The sequence below is a fragment of the Rhamphochromis longiceps genome, linkage group LG18 (assembly GCF_057381845.1).
Source record: "Rhamphochromis longiceps isolate RC_006_pf linkage group LG18, R_longiceps_female_GT1.1, whole genome shotgun sequence".
NCBI classification, from domain to species: domain Eukaryota; kingdom Metazoa; phylum Chordata; class Actinopteri; order Cichliformes; family Cichlidae; genus Rhamphochromis; species Rhamphochromis longiceps.
Window position 1 is genome coordinate 10,400,707 of NC_140574.1, and position 15,336 is coordinate 10,416,042.

Here is a 15,336-nt window from a genome sequence, read left to right on the forward strand (position 1 = left end):
AAAAAAAATGGTACATACAGTGGGGCAAAAAAGTATTTAGTCAGCCACCGATTGTGCAAGTTCCCCCACTTAAAATGATGACAGAGGTCAGTAATTTGCACCAGAGGTACACTTCAACTGTGAGAGATAGAATGTGAAAAAAAAATCCATGAATTCACATGGTAGGATTTGTAAAGAATTTATTCGTAAATTAGGGTGGAAAATAAGTATTTGGTCACCTCAAACAAGGAAAATCTCTGGCTCTCACAGACCTGTAACGTCTTCTGTAAGAAGCTTTTCTGTCCCCCACTCGTTACCTGTATGAATGGCACCTGTTTGAACTCATCATCTGTATAAAAGACACCTGTCCACAGCCTCAAACAGTCAGACTCCAAACTCCGCCATGGCCAAGCCCAAAGAGCTTTCGAAGGACACCAGGAAAAGTATTGTAGACCTGCACCAGACTGGGAAGAGTGAATCTACAATAGGCAAGCAGCTTGGTGTGAAAAAATCAACTGTGGGAGCAATCATCAGAAAATGGAAGACATACAAGACCACTGATAATCTCCCTCGATCTGGGGCTCCACGCAAGATCTCATCCCGTGGGGTCAAAATGATCATGAGAACGGTGAGCAAAGATCCCAGAACCACACGGGGGGACCTGGTGAATGACCTGCAGAGAGCAGGGACCAAAGTAACAAAGGTCACCATCAGTAACACACTACAACGGCAGGGAATCAAATCCCGCACTGTCAGACGTGTTCCGCTGCTGAAGCCAGTGCATGTCCAGGCCCGTCTGAAGTTTGCCAGAGAGCACATGGATGATACAGCAGAGGATTGGGAGAATGTCATGTGGTCAGATGAAACCAAAGTAGAACTTTTTGGTATAAACTCAACTCGTCGTGTTTGGAGGAAGAAGAATACTGAGTTGCATCCCAAGAACACCATACCTACTGTGAAGCATGGGGGTGGAAACATCATGCTATGGGGCTGTTTTTCTGCCAAGGGGACAGGACGACTGATCCGTGTTAAGGACAGAATGAATGGGGCCATGTATCGTGAGATTTTGAGCCAAAACCTCCTTCCATCAGTGAGAACTTTGAAGATGAAACGAGGCTGGGTCTTCCAACATGACAATGATCCAAAACACACCGCCCGGGCAACAAAGGAGTGGCTCCGTAAGAAGCATTTGAAAGTCCTGGAGTGGCCTAGCCAGTCTCCAGACCTCAACCCCATAGAAAATCTGTGGCGGGAGTTGAAAGTCCGTGTTGCTCGGCGACAGCCCCAAAACATCACTGCTCTCGAGAAGATCTGCATGGAGGAATGGGCCAAAATACCAGCTACTGTGTGTGCAAACCTGGTAAAGACCTATAGTAAACGTTTGACCTCTGTTATTGCCAACAAAGGTTATGTTACAAAGTATTGAGTTGTATTTTTGTTATTGACCAAATACTTATTTTCCACCCTGATTTACGAATAAATTCTTTACAAATCCTACCATGTGGATTCATGGATTTTTTTTTTCACATTCTGTCTCTCACAGTTGAAGTGTACCTCTGGTGCAAATTACTGACCTCTGTCATCATTTTAGGTGGGGGAACTTGCACAATCGGTGGCTGACTAAATACTTTTTTGCCCCACTGTACTCTAAGAATGGGAAATAGCAAAGGAAAACTACAAAAAAAAGGACAATAATAAATTGTCTTGGATAGAGTGCATTAAAAACTTGAACCCATAGTGTGGAAATGTAAGTATGTCTTAAATAGCAGTTGGCATTGAGACCGTTTGATGTCTCCAGTCATCTAGATATAACTAAATAACACCAGAAATAAAATGTTAAGAAAAATAATAAAGGTTTGTTTAATCTTGCCAAGTTTTTTTCTGGTTTGATCACAGAATAGAGCATTCAGACTTCACAATTCTGTGTAAGCACCATGAGTCCAGCAGGAAAAAAGAAAACATGTAAACAATTAAGAAAGTTAAGCCCGAGCACGGCTCAAGACTTAGCATGCACATCCACATCTCATGTTATACTTTTCCCAAGTTTTAGATCTTGCAAAGAAATTCTTCTATTTTCTGCTATAGTTCCAAAGTGTGGTTATATTATACACTATATTTTACTAGGAACTGACCTCCCAGCCCATTGTTCCTTCAGTGGTCATTCTCAGGAGCTCAGTCATTTCCAGCGTGGTACCGTAATAGGATGCCACCTGTGCAACAAGGCCAGTTGTGAAATTTCCCCACTACTAAATATTCCACAGTGCACCGTTATGCCGGGCCAAGGCACATAGTACGCACTCCTAAATCTTGTGGAAAGCCTTCACTGAAGAGTTGAAGCTATGATAGCTAAAAAAGAGTGGGCCGGCATCATACTAAACCCTATGGACTAAGAATGGGATGGCGACGAGTGAATATTTTGAACAATATAGTCACTGAAACGAGTCAGCTCAGTTCTGGTAACTAAACAGGACGCTTCCTTTGGGAGGTTTTTGGGGCACACCCATTTTCTTGAGCGATCATATACGTAAGTGTGGCCGCAAAGCATATCAGTATGCTCTAGGACAACCTTGGAAATGTGACTGGGGAAAAGGACATCTGAAATACCATGCTTAACCTGCTGCCCCCGTTATCGGACTTCAGATAAGTGGCAGGAAATGGATGGAATTGTAACTCAGACTTTAGAAAAATGTTTAAGAAATGACCTCCAAATCATTTAGACTTGAATGAAATCCATAATTTCAGATATTAGGTTAAAAATATGCTTTGGATTGTTTTTCTATAAGTACATTTAGTTTAAACATCAGCATCTGTTCTTACGTTAAACTGGATGAATTTTCTGCTGCCTGCCACCTCTCAGTAAATCCTCTACATCTTCCCTGCATTCCCAGTGGAGTCGCTTTAATTAAGACACACTGAGCTCTGTGTCTTTTGAAGCAGCAATGTGATGTTTTCTCTCAAACTCGAGAGATGTTTTTTGAAGACAGTCTGAGCAGTAAGCTCTTTAGTTTCTCAAGAAAGTAGATTTTGTTTTAAGCTTCCTTTTTTTTTGCTAGCCAAAATAATATCCCATATAATACTATGAATTACAAGCTGGGGAACCACAATGAACCTCAGTGCAACTTAATGCTACTGTGTCAACCAAATATGCACCAAATATAGGCTCATTTAAAAACCAAAAATTAAATCAAAGGGCTACTGGGAAAATTGCAAACTCAGGGCATCAAGCAAGTTCACAAACCAGTGGGTGACAGCTACATCTATCTTTTATATACAGTCTGTAAACCACCTAGAAAAGAAACATGAGGTCAGACTTGCTTACTGGAACACACTCCCTCTTCTAGCACCAGTTAAGTTTAGGACCAGTTGTGACAGAAGAAGGGAGAAAGTCCAGACTGAAGAAAGAAAAAGTCAGGTTCAGTGGATCGGTTCAGAAATACTACTTCCTTACCAAACCATGATTATTACTTTAATGATGAAAATGATGTTTATGTATATTTGGTGTTGTTCACTCCAGCGCTTATGTTTTCTTATGGCCAGGATAATAGCTGTAAATGGACCTCTCTGGGTGCACTGTCCTTATGTGGTGTGACAGTTTGTGTTTTGTAAAAGACTCCTTGGGAATTATCAGTTTCTTCTGTGAATAGAAGAAGTCTGCAGTCTCTACAAAAGTAGTTTGAAACTTTTTTTTTAGCTTATTGATAGTTTGTCCCTTCTCTGTCCCCACTTCCACTGTGATGCAGCAAGGTCAACAGGCTGTTACAGTGGGTCTCAGACAGACTGCACGTCACTCCACCTTTCCGTTAAGCACATCTTTAGATGATTTGTCAAACCATCTTTTCAATCGCACAAGCTTAAAGACTCAGACATCAAAGGCTGGCAGAGTTTGAAGTGCTTTTAAAAAGACATCATCCCTCCACAAAAAGTGTTGAGGAGTTCTGGTTGTTCAGAAGAAACACTGATGAAGAGCTCAAATAATAAATACAAGTTAATTCTATCTTCTCAGCTGGAGCAGATCTGTAGAGTGGGTTTGTCTGTTTTCCAGTGACATTTGTGAAGGATGAAAATGTATTTTTCTCTTTAAGCCTTGACCTTTTGTGCTCCACTGAACCAACATAATCTGAATATAAAGAGGCTAAATAGATTTTTTATTCCATTTATTTCAACAGCCCCTTGTATCACGCTTAAAAACTTACAGAGACAATAGAAAGCCTTCCAGTTAGCTGCCCATCATCAGCAGACTACAAAATCACAATATTTTTAGCCACATGAATTTTGCTTTCATTGATTTTTAAAATAATTTAATGCCAAAGTCTGATCAGTGTGCCGTGCTGGGGTTGCTTAAATTGGGATATATAAGATCTGGTGACTGCGGACAACATCTTAGTACAGAGAACTCATTGTCACTCATTACTGAAGAAACCAGTTTGAGATGATCTGAACTTTGAGACATGGCACACTACTGTTGTGGACGTTTTCCATTAAATAAAGCCTGCAGACGAGCGGTGAGCGGTAGCTAACATTCTTTAATCCAAACACACAAAGAACAGAAAACCAAGCTTGTGGAGAGCCTACATGACCGCGGGGCAGACGGTCAGCAGAGTCTCACCTGACCCTAGCATGGCTCTCAGTTAAATACCTTCTTCAGGAACAAAAGGCAGTACACAGCTGTTTCACACCTTAAGGTTCACACTCCCTTGCTACCTCCCAGAGTCCTCGAAGAGACAAAAGACTCTTCCTGTGGAGTGGTTTTCTTCCCACCACTTCCTTACTACTTACAGACATGTTAAAATCCAGTGGCACCAAGGCATCATACAATAAAATAATGTGAGTAATACATAAGTAAAAGAAATTGCTATACACTACCCTGCTGGAAGCAGCCATCAGAAGGCGTTAGCAATGATACTCAGGCTGTGGGGTTTAACCAATGCTTAGTTGGTACTGAGAAGCCTAAAATGAGCTTATTTTCATGTGATTGGCTGATTAGTTATTTCAGTTGGCAAGCCACTGAACACATGAACTTAATAAAGTTGTGGCGAGTGAGGACAGGGACCAGTTAAAAATGTTATTCAGTAAGTTTTAACATGCTGGATTATTGGGTACGAATCTCTCTTGAGATTCAAAATGTAAATTCTTCATCAATTTTTTGTCACTTTATGCTTGATATCTGATTTGTCCACCTAAACTGTAGCAAAAGTCAAGCATCGTTTTCAGGTTTGAACAACTCCACATACACCAGGAAGAAGGAATATACAACACTCATACAACACGTGTGAACACGAGGCAATAACAAGGCCAGGAAAAAGAACAAAGGAAGGAAAACTCCATAACTCACATTAAGAATTAAACTTCAAAATAAAGCAGGGTTAAAGTGAAAGAGGGACAATGAGTGGCTCTGGCAGACAAGGAGACATATGTATGCTAAGAAAAGGAAAGTATGCAGTAACACACCCACACACACCCTTATTTACACAGGGTCTCCACAGCAGTCAGCTCTGCATGTTTGATTTTGGGAGATTTTTTACACCAGATGCTCTTTCTAACGCCTCCCCAAAATTATTTGTGTTTCTTCCCAAGGATCTCTTGCTTGTTAGTCAAATGTGTAAACCACTACACTATGGAGCCACTACAGCAAGGCAAAAAGACAACAAAAACAAAGGATCAGGATACTTTTGAAGCTCATAACACATATGACAAAACATTCAAACATGACTGAGCATCAGTTTCCTGAAAGGCAGCAAATGGTTATGAGTTAGAAACACCTGATCGAGTTGCAGATGATGACTACCCAATCCAGATAGTTCTGCTTCAGGTTTCTTCCTGTTACCAGGGAGTTTTTCCTTCCTTTGGTCACCAACTGCTTGCTCACAGGGGGTTATCTGTAACAATAAATGAATTGGTTACCTTGGGAGAGTTTAAGTCTGTTTTAAAGGAACGAGAGAACAGCTCTTTTACTCAGTGTGATTGTTTTTAAATGTACTCTTAATTTGATCTGTTATTGTATATTTTACACATGTTTGTATGGGATATTGTATTTGTTTTAAATGTTATATACCTATGTGGTATGTGACTTTTGTTGCTATGATGCCAGGTCTCTCTTGGAAATGAGATTTTTAATCTCAATGAGATTTTTTACCTGGATAAATAAAGGATTAATAACATGAAGCGCCGTGTTGCGGGCACGTCGCAGACCGAAATGCAGAACTCGGGCCTTTATTGCTAGGTGTTCAAACAAGGTCAAAATAATGCACTCAACAAACACTATCTAGGGAAAATGCATGAGGGAGGATCCGATAATGAACAGATGGTGACACAGACAATGAATACAAGATAACAAGCAGAGGGGCAACAGGCGGGAACACAGGTGAGACTTACAGGGGAAAACGAGACAAGGGAAGCCCAGAGCAGAGGGAGACGCAGGACTAACAAAATTTTTAAAAAGTAGTAACTAAACATGGAATCACAGAGAGACAAAACTGTGAACACAGGGGAAGCATGATAACTAAAACCAGGGAGAGAATACAAACTCACTTAAACTGAGAACTGAACCCAGACAAGTAAAACTAAGACGATCTAAAACTAGAAACACTAAACAAAGAGAGGAAGCTAAGGATTCAAGAACAAAGGACTAAACACTGAGGAACTAGGAATGGACTATGGGACTGGACCAGACATGGGAACATAAGGCAGGTGAGGAAACAAAGGGACCTGGAATACAAAATAAACTGAAACCCAGAACATTTGTTCTCCTCTTCAATAATTATCCTATCCGATGGACTCCACACTTTCTTGACTGATGAATGTAATAACCTCTGAGGCTTAATTGCTTTTGCACAGCGAAGCCTTTTGCGTGAACGCAATCATTCCACTTTAAATGTCAGGTCCAATGTAAGAAGGAATAGCGTGACAAAAGAACAATCGCAGTGAGTCACTTCTCCACTTCGCTGAAAAATGACTGATTTGTCGATACAAACGCTTACAAGGACGTTAATTTCTCCATGTTTAACTGACTTAACTCCTAATTTTGTCGCCCTGCATTCTGGCACCTCTGACGTACACTTTTTACATGTGAGATGTCATTTTCCTGAATGCAGTGTTTGTGATTTTCATCTAAAACATGACATTTAGATGTTTGCGAATGAAAGTCGTTTTTATCCCCTAGCATGTCGGATGACTCAATTATCAGACATACACGCACACATACACACACAAACAACTCCACAAAAACGCCCATAATCGGAAATTGCTGCGAGGAGAGATAATTGTTTGTTGGGTCCTCGGCTGAAGCTGCCTTGTCATTCTAGGAAAACTGACCGATCTAATTACGTATTCCCTGACTGAACTCAGCTCCTGCTTCCTTCCCACATGCTGTTAGGTGCCATGCAGATATAAACAAACAAGACATCGAAATTCTCCTTCGTGAGTCTCTCTAAAGATGGGCAAAATATATTTGTTCATTTTTCTTGAAATAGAAGATTTGGAGACAAGATGGGATCACATGAAAATAGTCACACATCTATTTATAGATCCTTTCATGTCTATTTATATCAAAGCTGTCATCCAGTGATGACACTGAACTTTACATAACTTCCGAAAAGACTGTTGTGAAGTACAGGGAGAGTCTTTTGAGCTCTCGAAGAGCTTCGTGTGAATTTGTTTAAACAGATTTTGCCAAATGCACAAAAGAGCTGCAGAGAGTAGATGATGCATCTGCTTTAAGATGTCTCAGAGCTTTGGCGGACTCTGATTCATCTGTTTCCTTTAATCCACCTTCTCCGAGAGAATAGATCAAGGCTGTTACTTCACCTCATATCTATAAAAGGTGCAGCTCTTTGCTTTAGTACATGAAGCTAAAACATGTTCTTACAGACATTTTTGACAACAGCTGAAGACATGATCGATAACATGATGGATGGCGAATAAAATCACTTTAAAATCAAGCGTTTTCTAAACAACCTTGGGGGTGGATCCATTTAAAAATGCTGGATTTCCAGTTTATTGCACACCATGGAAGCTGAGATTTGGAAAATTATCCTTGAACCCTGCTTAGATGTACTTGAAGAGATGTTTCTGTTCTGGCTCTCTCTTTGATACTGTCTTGGAGCAACTGGGAAAACATCATTTCCTCTGGGGTTAATAAAGTATTCTGATTCTGATCAGCAATTAAATTTATGAAAAAATATGCACATGCAGGTAGAATTTCAGCCCCCTTCAGAGCATATATACACAAGGACTATCTTGAGTACCTTTTTTGCATTTCTTGTATATAGACGCTTTGGAGCTTCTATAGTAATAAGCGAAAAATGCTAAAGCCTCGCGATGCAGGCAGGTGGATGGGGAAGGAGTGTTACATGAAAACAAAGGCTCAAATATATCAAATAGCTGATGACTGAAGTGGAAGGAGGCGAAGGATGATGGTAGGCTTACCAAGAATCTGGCTTTGACCGTGGTCCAGATGAAGAGCTGGCTTCAGAGCTGCAGTGAGCTGTTGTCACTGCTTTTTTTGTTAGATGCAAATTAAAACGCTGTCTCACAGATAACTGCAACTTTAAGAGAAAGTTGTCAGCAGTTATTGCAAAAACGTTCTTTTAAGACATTTTTGGCTTTTTGTCGAGCTTGTAAATTAAAGAGAACGAGAACCTCGAGGTAATTTTGGATGATTATTTGGCACTCAGCTTATCTCGTTGATCTGCTGATTGATCAGGTTTGACTGACGGTGGCTGTGATTATCTGCATAAAAGAATTTAATTGGAGCAGTCTCACATGCACAAAAGTGATGAATATGCCCTGGGTTGTCTTCCTCATCAGCTATCTGTTCTTGTCCAGCACCATAACTCTTTATTGTCTCATTTCTAATTGTTTAAGAGCATGTTTTTTTGTTTTTGTTTGGGGTTTTTTAACAGAGAGGACTAGATCAGTTTCAAAGCTGGCAGCTTTAAAAAGAAAGCATCCTTTATTCCTTACATCTGAATAGTTGGCATCAGAGAAAGCATGTAAGCAAAGGTAGCCAGAAACATGAAAAGAGCTGGTATCCAGTTGCTTTTGTCTCATTATTTAAAATCAGTATGACTGATCACTTTTTGCTGTTTAAGTTTAAAAAAAAAAAACATTCGAACGGGCTCCATGTAATTGTAGCCCTTTGCCTGCTAGCACACTAAACTATGCTGTTTTCAAGTTTGAAGTCAAATGTCTTAAATCCCATTTTTATGTGACAAATGAGTGAGCAGCCAACACGTAGCAAAGCTGATAGCATTATGTTGTGTTTAGGTTTGTTTTGTTGTCTGCGGACAAAAGGAAAAAGTGATTTACTGCCTGACATTCCAGTGTGGATACAGCTGTTTGGGATTTAGCAGCATTGCTGCAGTTTTGATTATTAATGGGGAGAGGTGCACACTTCATTCTCATTAATCATTTTTAGCAGTTTCAGAATAAAAAAAACCAGGAAGTCTAAGAAGAGTCATGTCCTCTGCTTGATGAAGAGACACTGGGATAAAGAAGATATTTACTAGCTTTAATGGGTTTAATTCAAACATTATCTGCACCCTAGTAATTTTATTTTCAATTTCCACTTTATCAGGTGCATCTATTCAGCTGTTTGTTTACGTAAATATCTAATCAGCCAATCACATGGCAGCAACTCTATGATCAAGGACTGCTGAAGTTCAAACTGAGCATCAGAATATGGATGCAAAGCCATTTAGATGACTTTGACTGCAGCATGTTTATAGGTTCCAGACACGATGGTATTTTAGAAACTGCTGATGTTCTGGGATTTTCCCACATAACCATCTTTAGGGTTTACAGAAAAGGAGAAAATATCCAATGAGCAGGTGAAAATGCATTGTTGGTGCCAGAGGTCAACAGGTGAATGACCAGACTGCTTAAAGCAATGGGAAAGCAACATTAACTCAGATAACCAGTCATTAAAACCAAATTATTCAGGGGGCCACCTCTGAACACACAGCATGTGTTTGCATAGGTTCATCAAAACTGGACAAGAGAAGACTGGAAAAACATTTCCTGGTCTGATGAGTCTCACTTTCTGCTACAGCATTCAGATGGTAAGATCAGACTTCGGAGTAAACACCATGAAGGCATGGATACATGGATACACCGCTGCCAGCAAAAACATTTGCTGGCAGCGGTGGTATAATCTGTGGGGGACATTATCTTGGTGCACTTTGGTACCAACTGCACATTATTTAAACACCACAGCCTACCTGAGTATGGTTGCTGATAGTGTCCATCCCTTTATGACCAAAGTGAACCCATCTTCTTATGGACGCTTCCAGCAGGACAACACACCATGTCAAATCAGCTCAAAGCTCGAACTGAGCTCTTAAACATGATGATCAGTTTACTGTACTCAAGTGACATTCACAGTCACCAGATCTTAATCCAGTCTTTGGGATTGGGCTGAGCAGGAGATTTGAATCATAGATGTGCGGTTAACAAATTTGCAGCAACTGGAAGAGTTTTAATGAAGTATCCTTGGGGTTAGTCAGTAAGGGTGCTTATGAAACAGAAGTTTTGGGAAGTAGATAGCTGGATGAACCATGTTTGCCTGCCAGTCTGTTATTCTGTCTAATGTAAGTGTGCTGAACTGGCTCCTCCTGACTGTCAAGATAACAACAGTCACATAATTAGTCAAAAGACCCCCAAAAAGTCAAAGTCTCTAATCTGTCCTTGATAAATAACAGTCTCTCTGAAGAGTCCCAGGGAGCTCCTTGTAAGTATAAATGGATTATACGGCGCGTCTGTGTTGGTGTCAGAACAAATGCTGGTTTTAAAGACACTGCAGTGTAACGGCAGCCACTTTTCTGATGTGATTCATGACATGGAGATTTCTGAGAAGGCTTTTGAATGCCACGCTCTCTGAGGAATCCTCAATCTGATCCTCTCTGCACCTCTTCTGCAGGTGGACTCGCAGGGCCGGCGGGGACTCGGGGGACTCTCCCACGCAGCAGACAACAGGCACAGGCCTCTTTTTTTAGGCTGTTACCATGGTAACCACAGCAGGAAGCTAGTTGTTGGTTGTGCAGCATCCCTATCTTACATCTTGTCGTTCCACTACTTCCGCCGCTGACAGTCGTTAATGTCTTCATTGAGTTCTGAGTAACTCTGCAGAGTCAAAGACCTGAAGGCGTCGCATCACAAAACTGAGAGCAGTCATGTCTTGCGTGTTTATATTTATCTGCTTTCGCTTGCACAAAGTGGCCTTTTGCCTTTCAGCTGGTTGTCATCGGCACTGATGAGAGCAGAAGGACAGCCGGGGAGCAGATTAATGGATCGGAGGAGAAGTCTGCATCAGTCAGCTTCCAGTTCACTCACAAACCAAATTCTTCATGGTCAATTTGCAAGTACTGTATGTGCAAAGAAAGTCAGACAGCCTCTGAATAATCTGAAAGAGGCCAGCTGACACAGAAGGAAAGTTAATTAATCGAGTGCTATTAAAGCTTCCGGTGTACGCTGAATACCAAATGACCCAAGAGTGTAGCTCTGAGCATCAGAGCTGGTTTCTAATGTTTGATCTTATAATGAGGCTCGTTCTTGATGTCACAGTGGATTAACAGACGGAGTATGGCTAGAGCGTTTCAGGTTCAGGTCATAACTTGTGTGAAGCCCTACCTCAAACTTTGTGAAGAAATAAAAGAGGTTTTAGGTCATCTTCAAAGAAAGCTCAAACTTTTTTCTCTTTCAGTTGGACGCTGACCGAGACGAGGAGGAGGTCTTCTGTGACATCGGCATGACTTTGGACAATAAACTGTTTCCCTCCAAAGAGCCTGCAGCTGGTAAGAAGAAAATTTGTTTTTGTAAAGCACTGAGACACCTCAAGGCATTTTATGGTCACACATAAAACTAGTATTATCCCTAATAAGCCTTTAAAGAAGGTAAACAGCACCAATTAATATAAATGTAACTGCTCCTGTCTTGTCTAAATCACAAATACGTCTCTTCGGGACAGATTTCTGTCTTTATCATGATTTGTTCCTACAATCTGACACCTCAAATGAGAACAGGATTGAAAACAACCAACCTCATGAACATATCAAACTGCCAATGAGACAACTAGGATGGGCTGTGTTAGCGATCATGTAGTTTTGGCAAATAAAACATTTATAATTAATTAAAACATGTTTATGTGTTGCAAAAAAAATGAATGCAAGAGCTAAATGCAGAATAAATCATATGTATAAAATATCCAGCTTATATAAAAACTCATGTTCTGTTCTCGTTCATGCTCCCTGGAAGAAAACGTTGCAAAAGGAAAATCCAAATCGTCATTTTCCTGAGATCATCACCCCGATCTTTGCTTGGTTTTGATTGATCTACTCGTGAAACAGCGTTTGCTAACTTTAATTTAAGGCTATAAAGTAATTCACAGTATAAACACGCTTAGCAGAACAACTGGTTTTAAATTACTGTTTATGTACAGTTATGGATTATAGAAAGCTAAAAGTTGACTAACAGACCAACCCTCCTCTGAATTAGTTAACATGATTACAAAAATGCAAGCATAGGTATATTCAACTAAATATATATATGACTATATCAAAAGGGAAACTTTTTATGAATGAAGTGAATTAGCCCTGTGATGTCCAGGGTCACACTGCCTCTGGCTTTAGGACTGCTGGGATAGATATTCCAGTCTTAATAATAAACACATGCACTCACCAAATCCAAATTATGCGTCTTCTGTTAACAAATTTGCCCGAAGACTAAAGCTAGAGATATTTCCTGTGTATTTTTATTCTATTTCATTTTGTTAAAGTATAAATTATAAAAGAAAATCTAATACATGGTTCACTCCATTTTTATCAACGCAGTTTCTCAGGAACGCCTTGAGGGAATCTTTTCATATTCGGCACAAATGTTTGACCAACAATTTCTCATCAGCTCATCTTTGAATCCAATTTCAAGAGGTCAAGAATTACCATTCAGTGTTTTATATTGCTCAGGAACAGTGGGAGGGATTGTGACCGTGCTTTATATTTGGTCTGATAATGAATGGGTGAAACCTTGGATGGCCACCTTGATGGCCATCTGTGGAGTCCACATTTTGGATTTTACAATTACTTTGCAGCAACTCTGAACACTTAAGACAGTGTCGGTGCCTGCAACTCTGTCAATCAACTTTAACTACTCATGTGAACAAAAACTAGTAACTGTGTGTGGCAGAGAGACAAATGTGAGGCTGTATAATGAAGAGGAAGGCGATGTTTACAGTAATAGATTTTTAATGATGATGAAAAGGCTGCAGTTGACTCAAACCCCATCATACCTACAGTCCCTCTAAAAAATATCCTCAGGCCAAACGTACATGTGCACAGTGCACAAATGCTTCTCCAAAATAGTCCACATTCATAAGAAGGAAAAAAAGTGAAAACCAGAAACATCACCCACCAGCTGCCTGCTTACCACACAGGTCGGCATAGCAACCAGTGAAGCAGGGTTATCCGTGCTTTGTGAGAAACACAGAATCAACAAGATTAGACTCAGCCTGAGCACTCAGACAGTTACAGGTTATATATTATGTAAAACCTGACGATGTACTGTCGGAGACGCTTTCCCGTCAGGACACACGTCATGTTTGAGTGAAAGGTACAGTGTGATCAGTCAGTGCCCTGCAGGTGTTTCTCCACCGATTTCATAAGTGATAAACAACAAGTTTTGGTTAAAATAAAAATATTACCATTGGCACTGATCTGGCAAAAAGTATCTGGTTTTGTTTGCAGAGCTCTTATCAAATTTACACCTACGCTTTATTAACATAAAATGTGCCCACACAACACATTGTTTTTTTGTAGAGCAAAGTTTGCATAAATCTACTGAATCATGTTTTGGTAAACTGGTTGGTAAATGTGTTAATAGTGGTTCCGTTACTTTTTGTATGTCGCAACAAGACTGAAAATGTTTACTGAAGCTAAAAGCTGATGATTCCTGGATCCAGAAATATAAATAGATCCATATTAGTTTGTGACATCTTCTTGAGAATATCAAGAAAAAAGCAAAGTAGTTGAAAGCATCCGATAAATAAAGCACTGGAAATACTGGAGTGGAAGTGTGTGATGGGAGACTCTGGGTCGTAGAGAGGGTTGTATGCTACAGGGATTACAAAGCCTTCTGAGAACATCTTGTGTCCGTGGGACTATAAATATAACTGACTAGGAAATCTGCTAGCTTAACGCCTGTGATTCATCATATCATGTTACATAGCTCAGACACAGCTGTGCCACAGCAGGAAGCAGAGTAGGGATTCAAGGGACAGATTATAAGCACTGGCTATTTGACAACCAATCAAACTGCCCGTTTTCCTGGATATTTGCCTGCAGTGAGGAATTGAAGTCTAATTGACCCTCAGACCACCCATATGCCCGCTTTCCATCACAATCTGTACATTGAGTGATAAAGGCCAATCAGTTAATATGACTGAGGAAGGCCAACATTCCCACAATCCTTCACATCAAAATTTCCTCTTGCAACTTGACAGCTGCCTGACACACTTCTGCTGATCCTCACAGCACACTTGAGAGCAGTCTGCTTCACAGCACAACTTAAAAATAACAGAAATAGGAGGGAAACTGTACCTCACACTACTTGAGCGATGCAGAATCTTCAAAAATGGTTGCTCCAAATGATCTTTGCAGGAATCGGATCTTTATTAAGTAAAAATATTATACTACCAGTAGACTCTCACAAAGATTGCATATGTACGATAATTAATGTGCCCTTTCAGATGCATTTATATGTGTGTACATGACAGAGACTCCCAGTAGGTGTTAACCCAGGAATCAAAAGAAAAAGCAAGAGGAGTGCATGCAGTGTGAAAGATTTATTTTTGTAACACGCTTAAGAAGAAAAAAAGAGATCTCCGGGTCACGTGGGTGTGCATTTTCGCTTCAACTTTACTGTTTCGTGGATCAGCGGATGCCTTTAATCTGCACCAATCTGCTGATGTAGAAGAAGATGCGGGAGACAAAACGATCAAGTGAAAGCTAAAAATAAATAGGCTGAAGTTAAGGTCACATCTAAAGATTGCTGCTCAGTCCATCTGCTGCTCCTAGTACCAGAGGAGGAGAGGGGAGGTCGCTGCTGTCCCGCAGCCTCACCTCCTACGTGATTATTACGGAAGAAAAATGTCCTCTCCAGTGGATATTAAGCATACTCTCTATTCTACTGCAGATGTATGCATGCCAGACTCAAGTGCTGCTGACAAGTGTGGCCTCTACCTCCTGCACGTCACTGGTTCCATCACAGCAAAACAAAACCCTCCACACAGTCATACCTCAGCCGCTCCCTTTGCAGGGGCAAAATGCACTCTGACATGTTGCCGGCTCTTAGATTGTGAACTGTTTATCA

At 40.5% G+C, this 15,336-nt stretch overlaps 1 protein-coding gene across 1 annotated transcript in view; it reads left to right on the forward strand.

Annotated features, from left to right (window-relative positions):
* The window catches only part of ak5 (adenylate kinase 5), a 104,538-nt gene that overhangs the window by 38,279 nt on the left and 50,923 nt on the right, over window positions 1–15,336 (forward strand). The window contains exon 7 of the mRNA XM_085388152.1: window positions 11,678–11,768. Within this exon, the coding sequence (XP_085244278.1) occupies window positions 11,678–11,768 (91 nt within the window). The remainder of the gene's footprint in view (window positions 1–11,677; window positions 11,769–15,336) is intronic.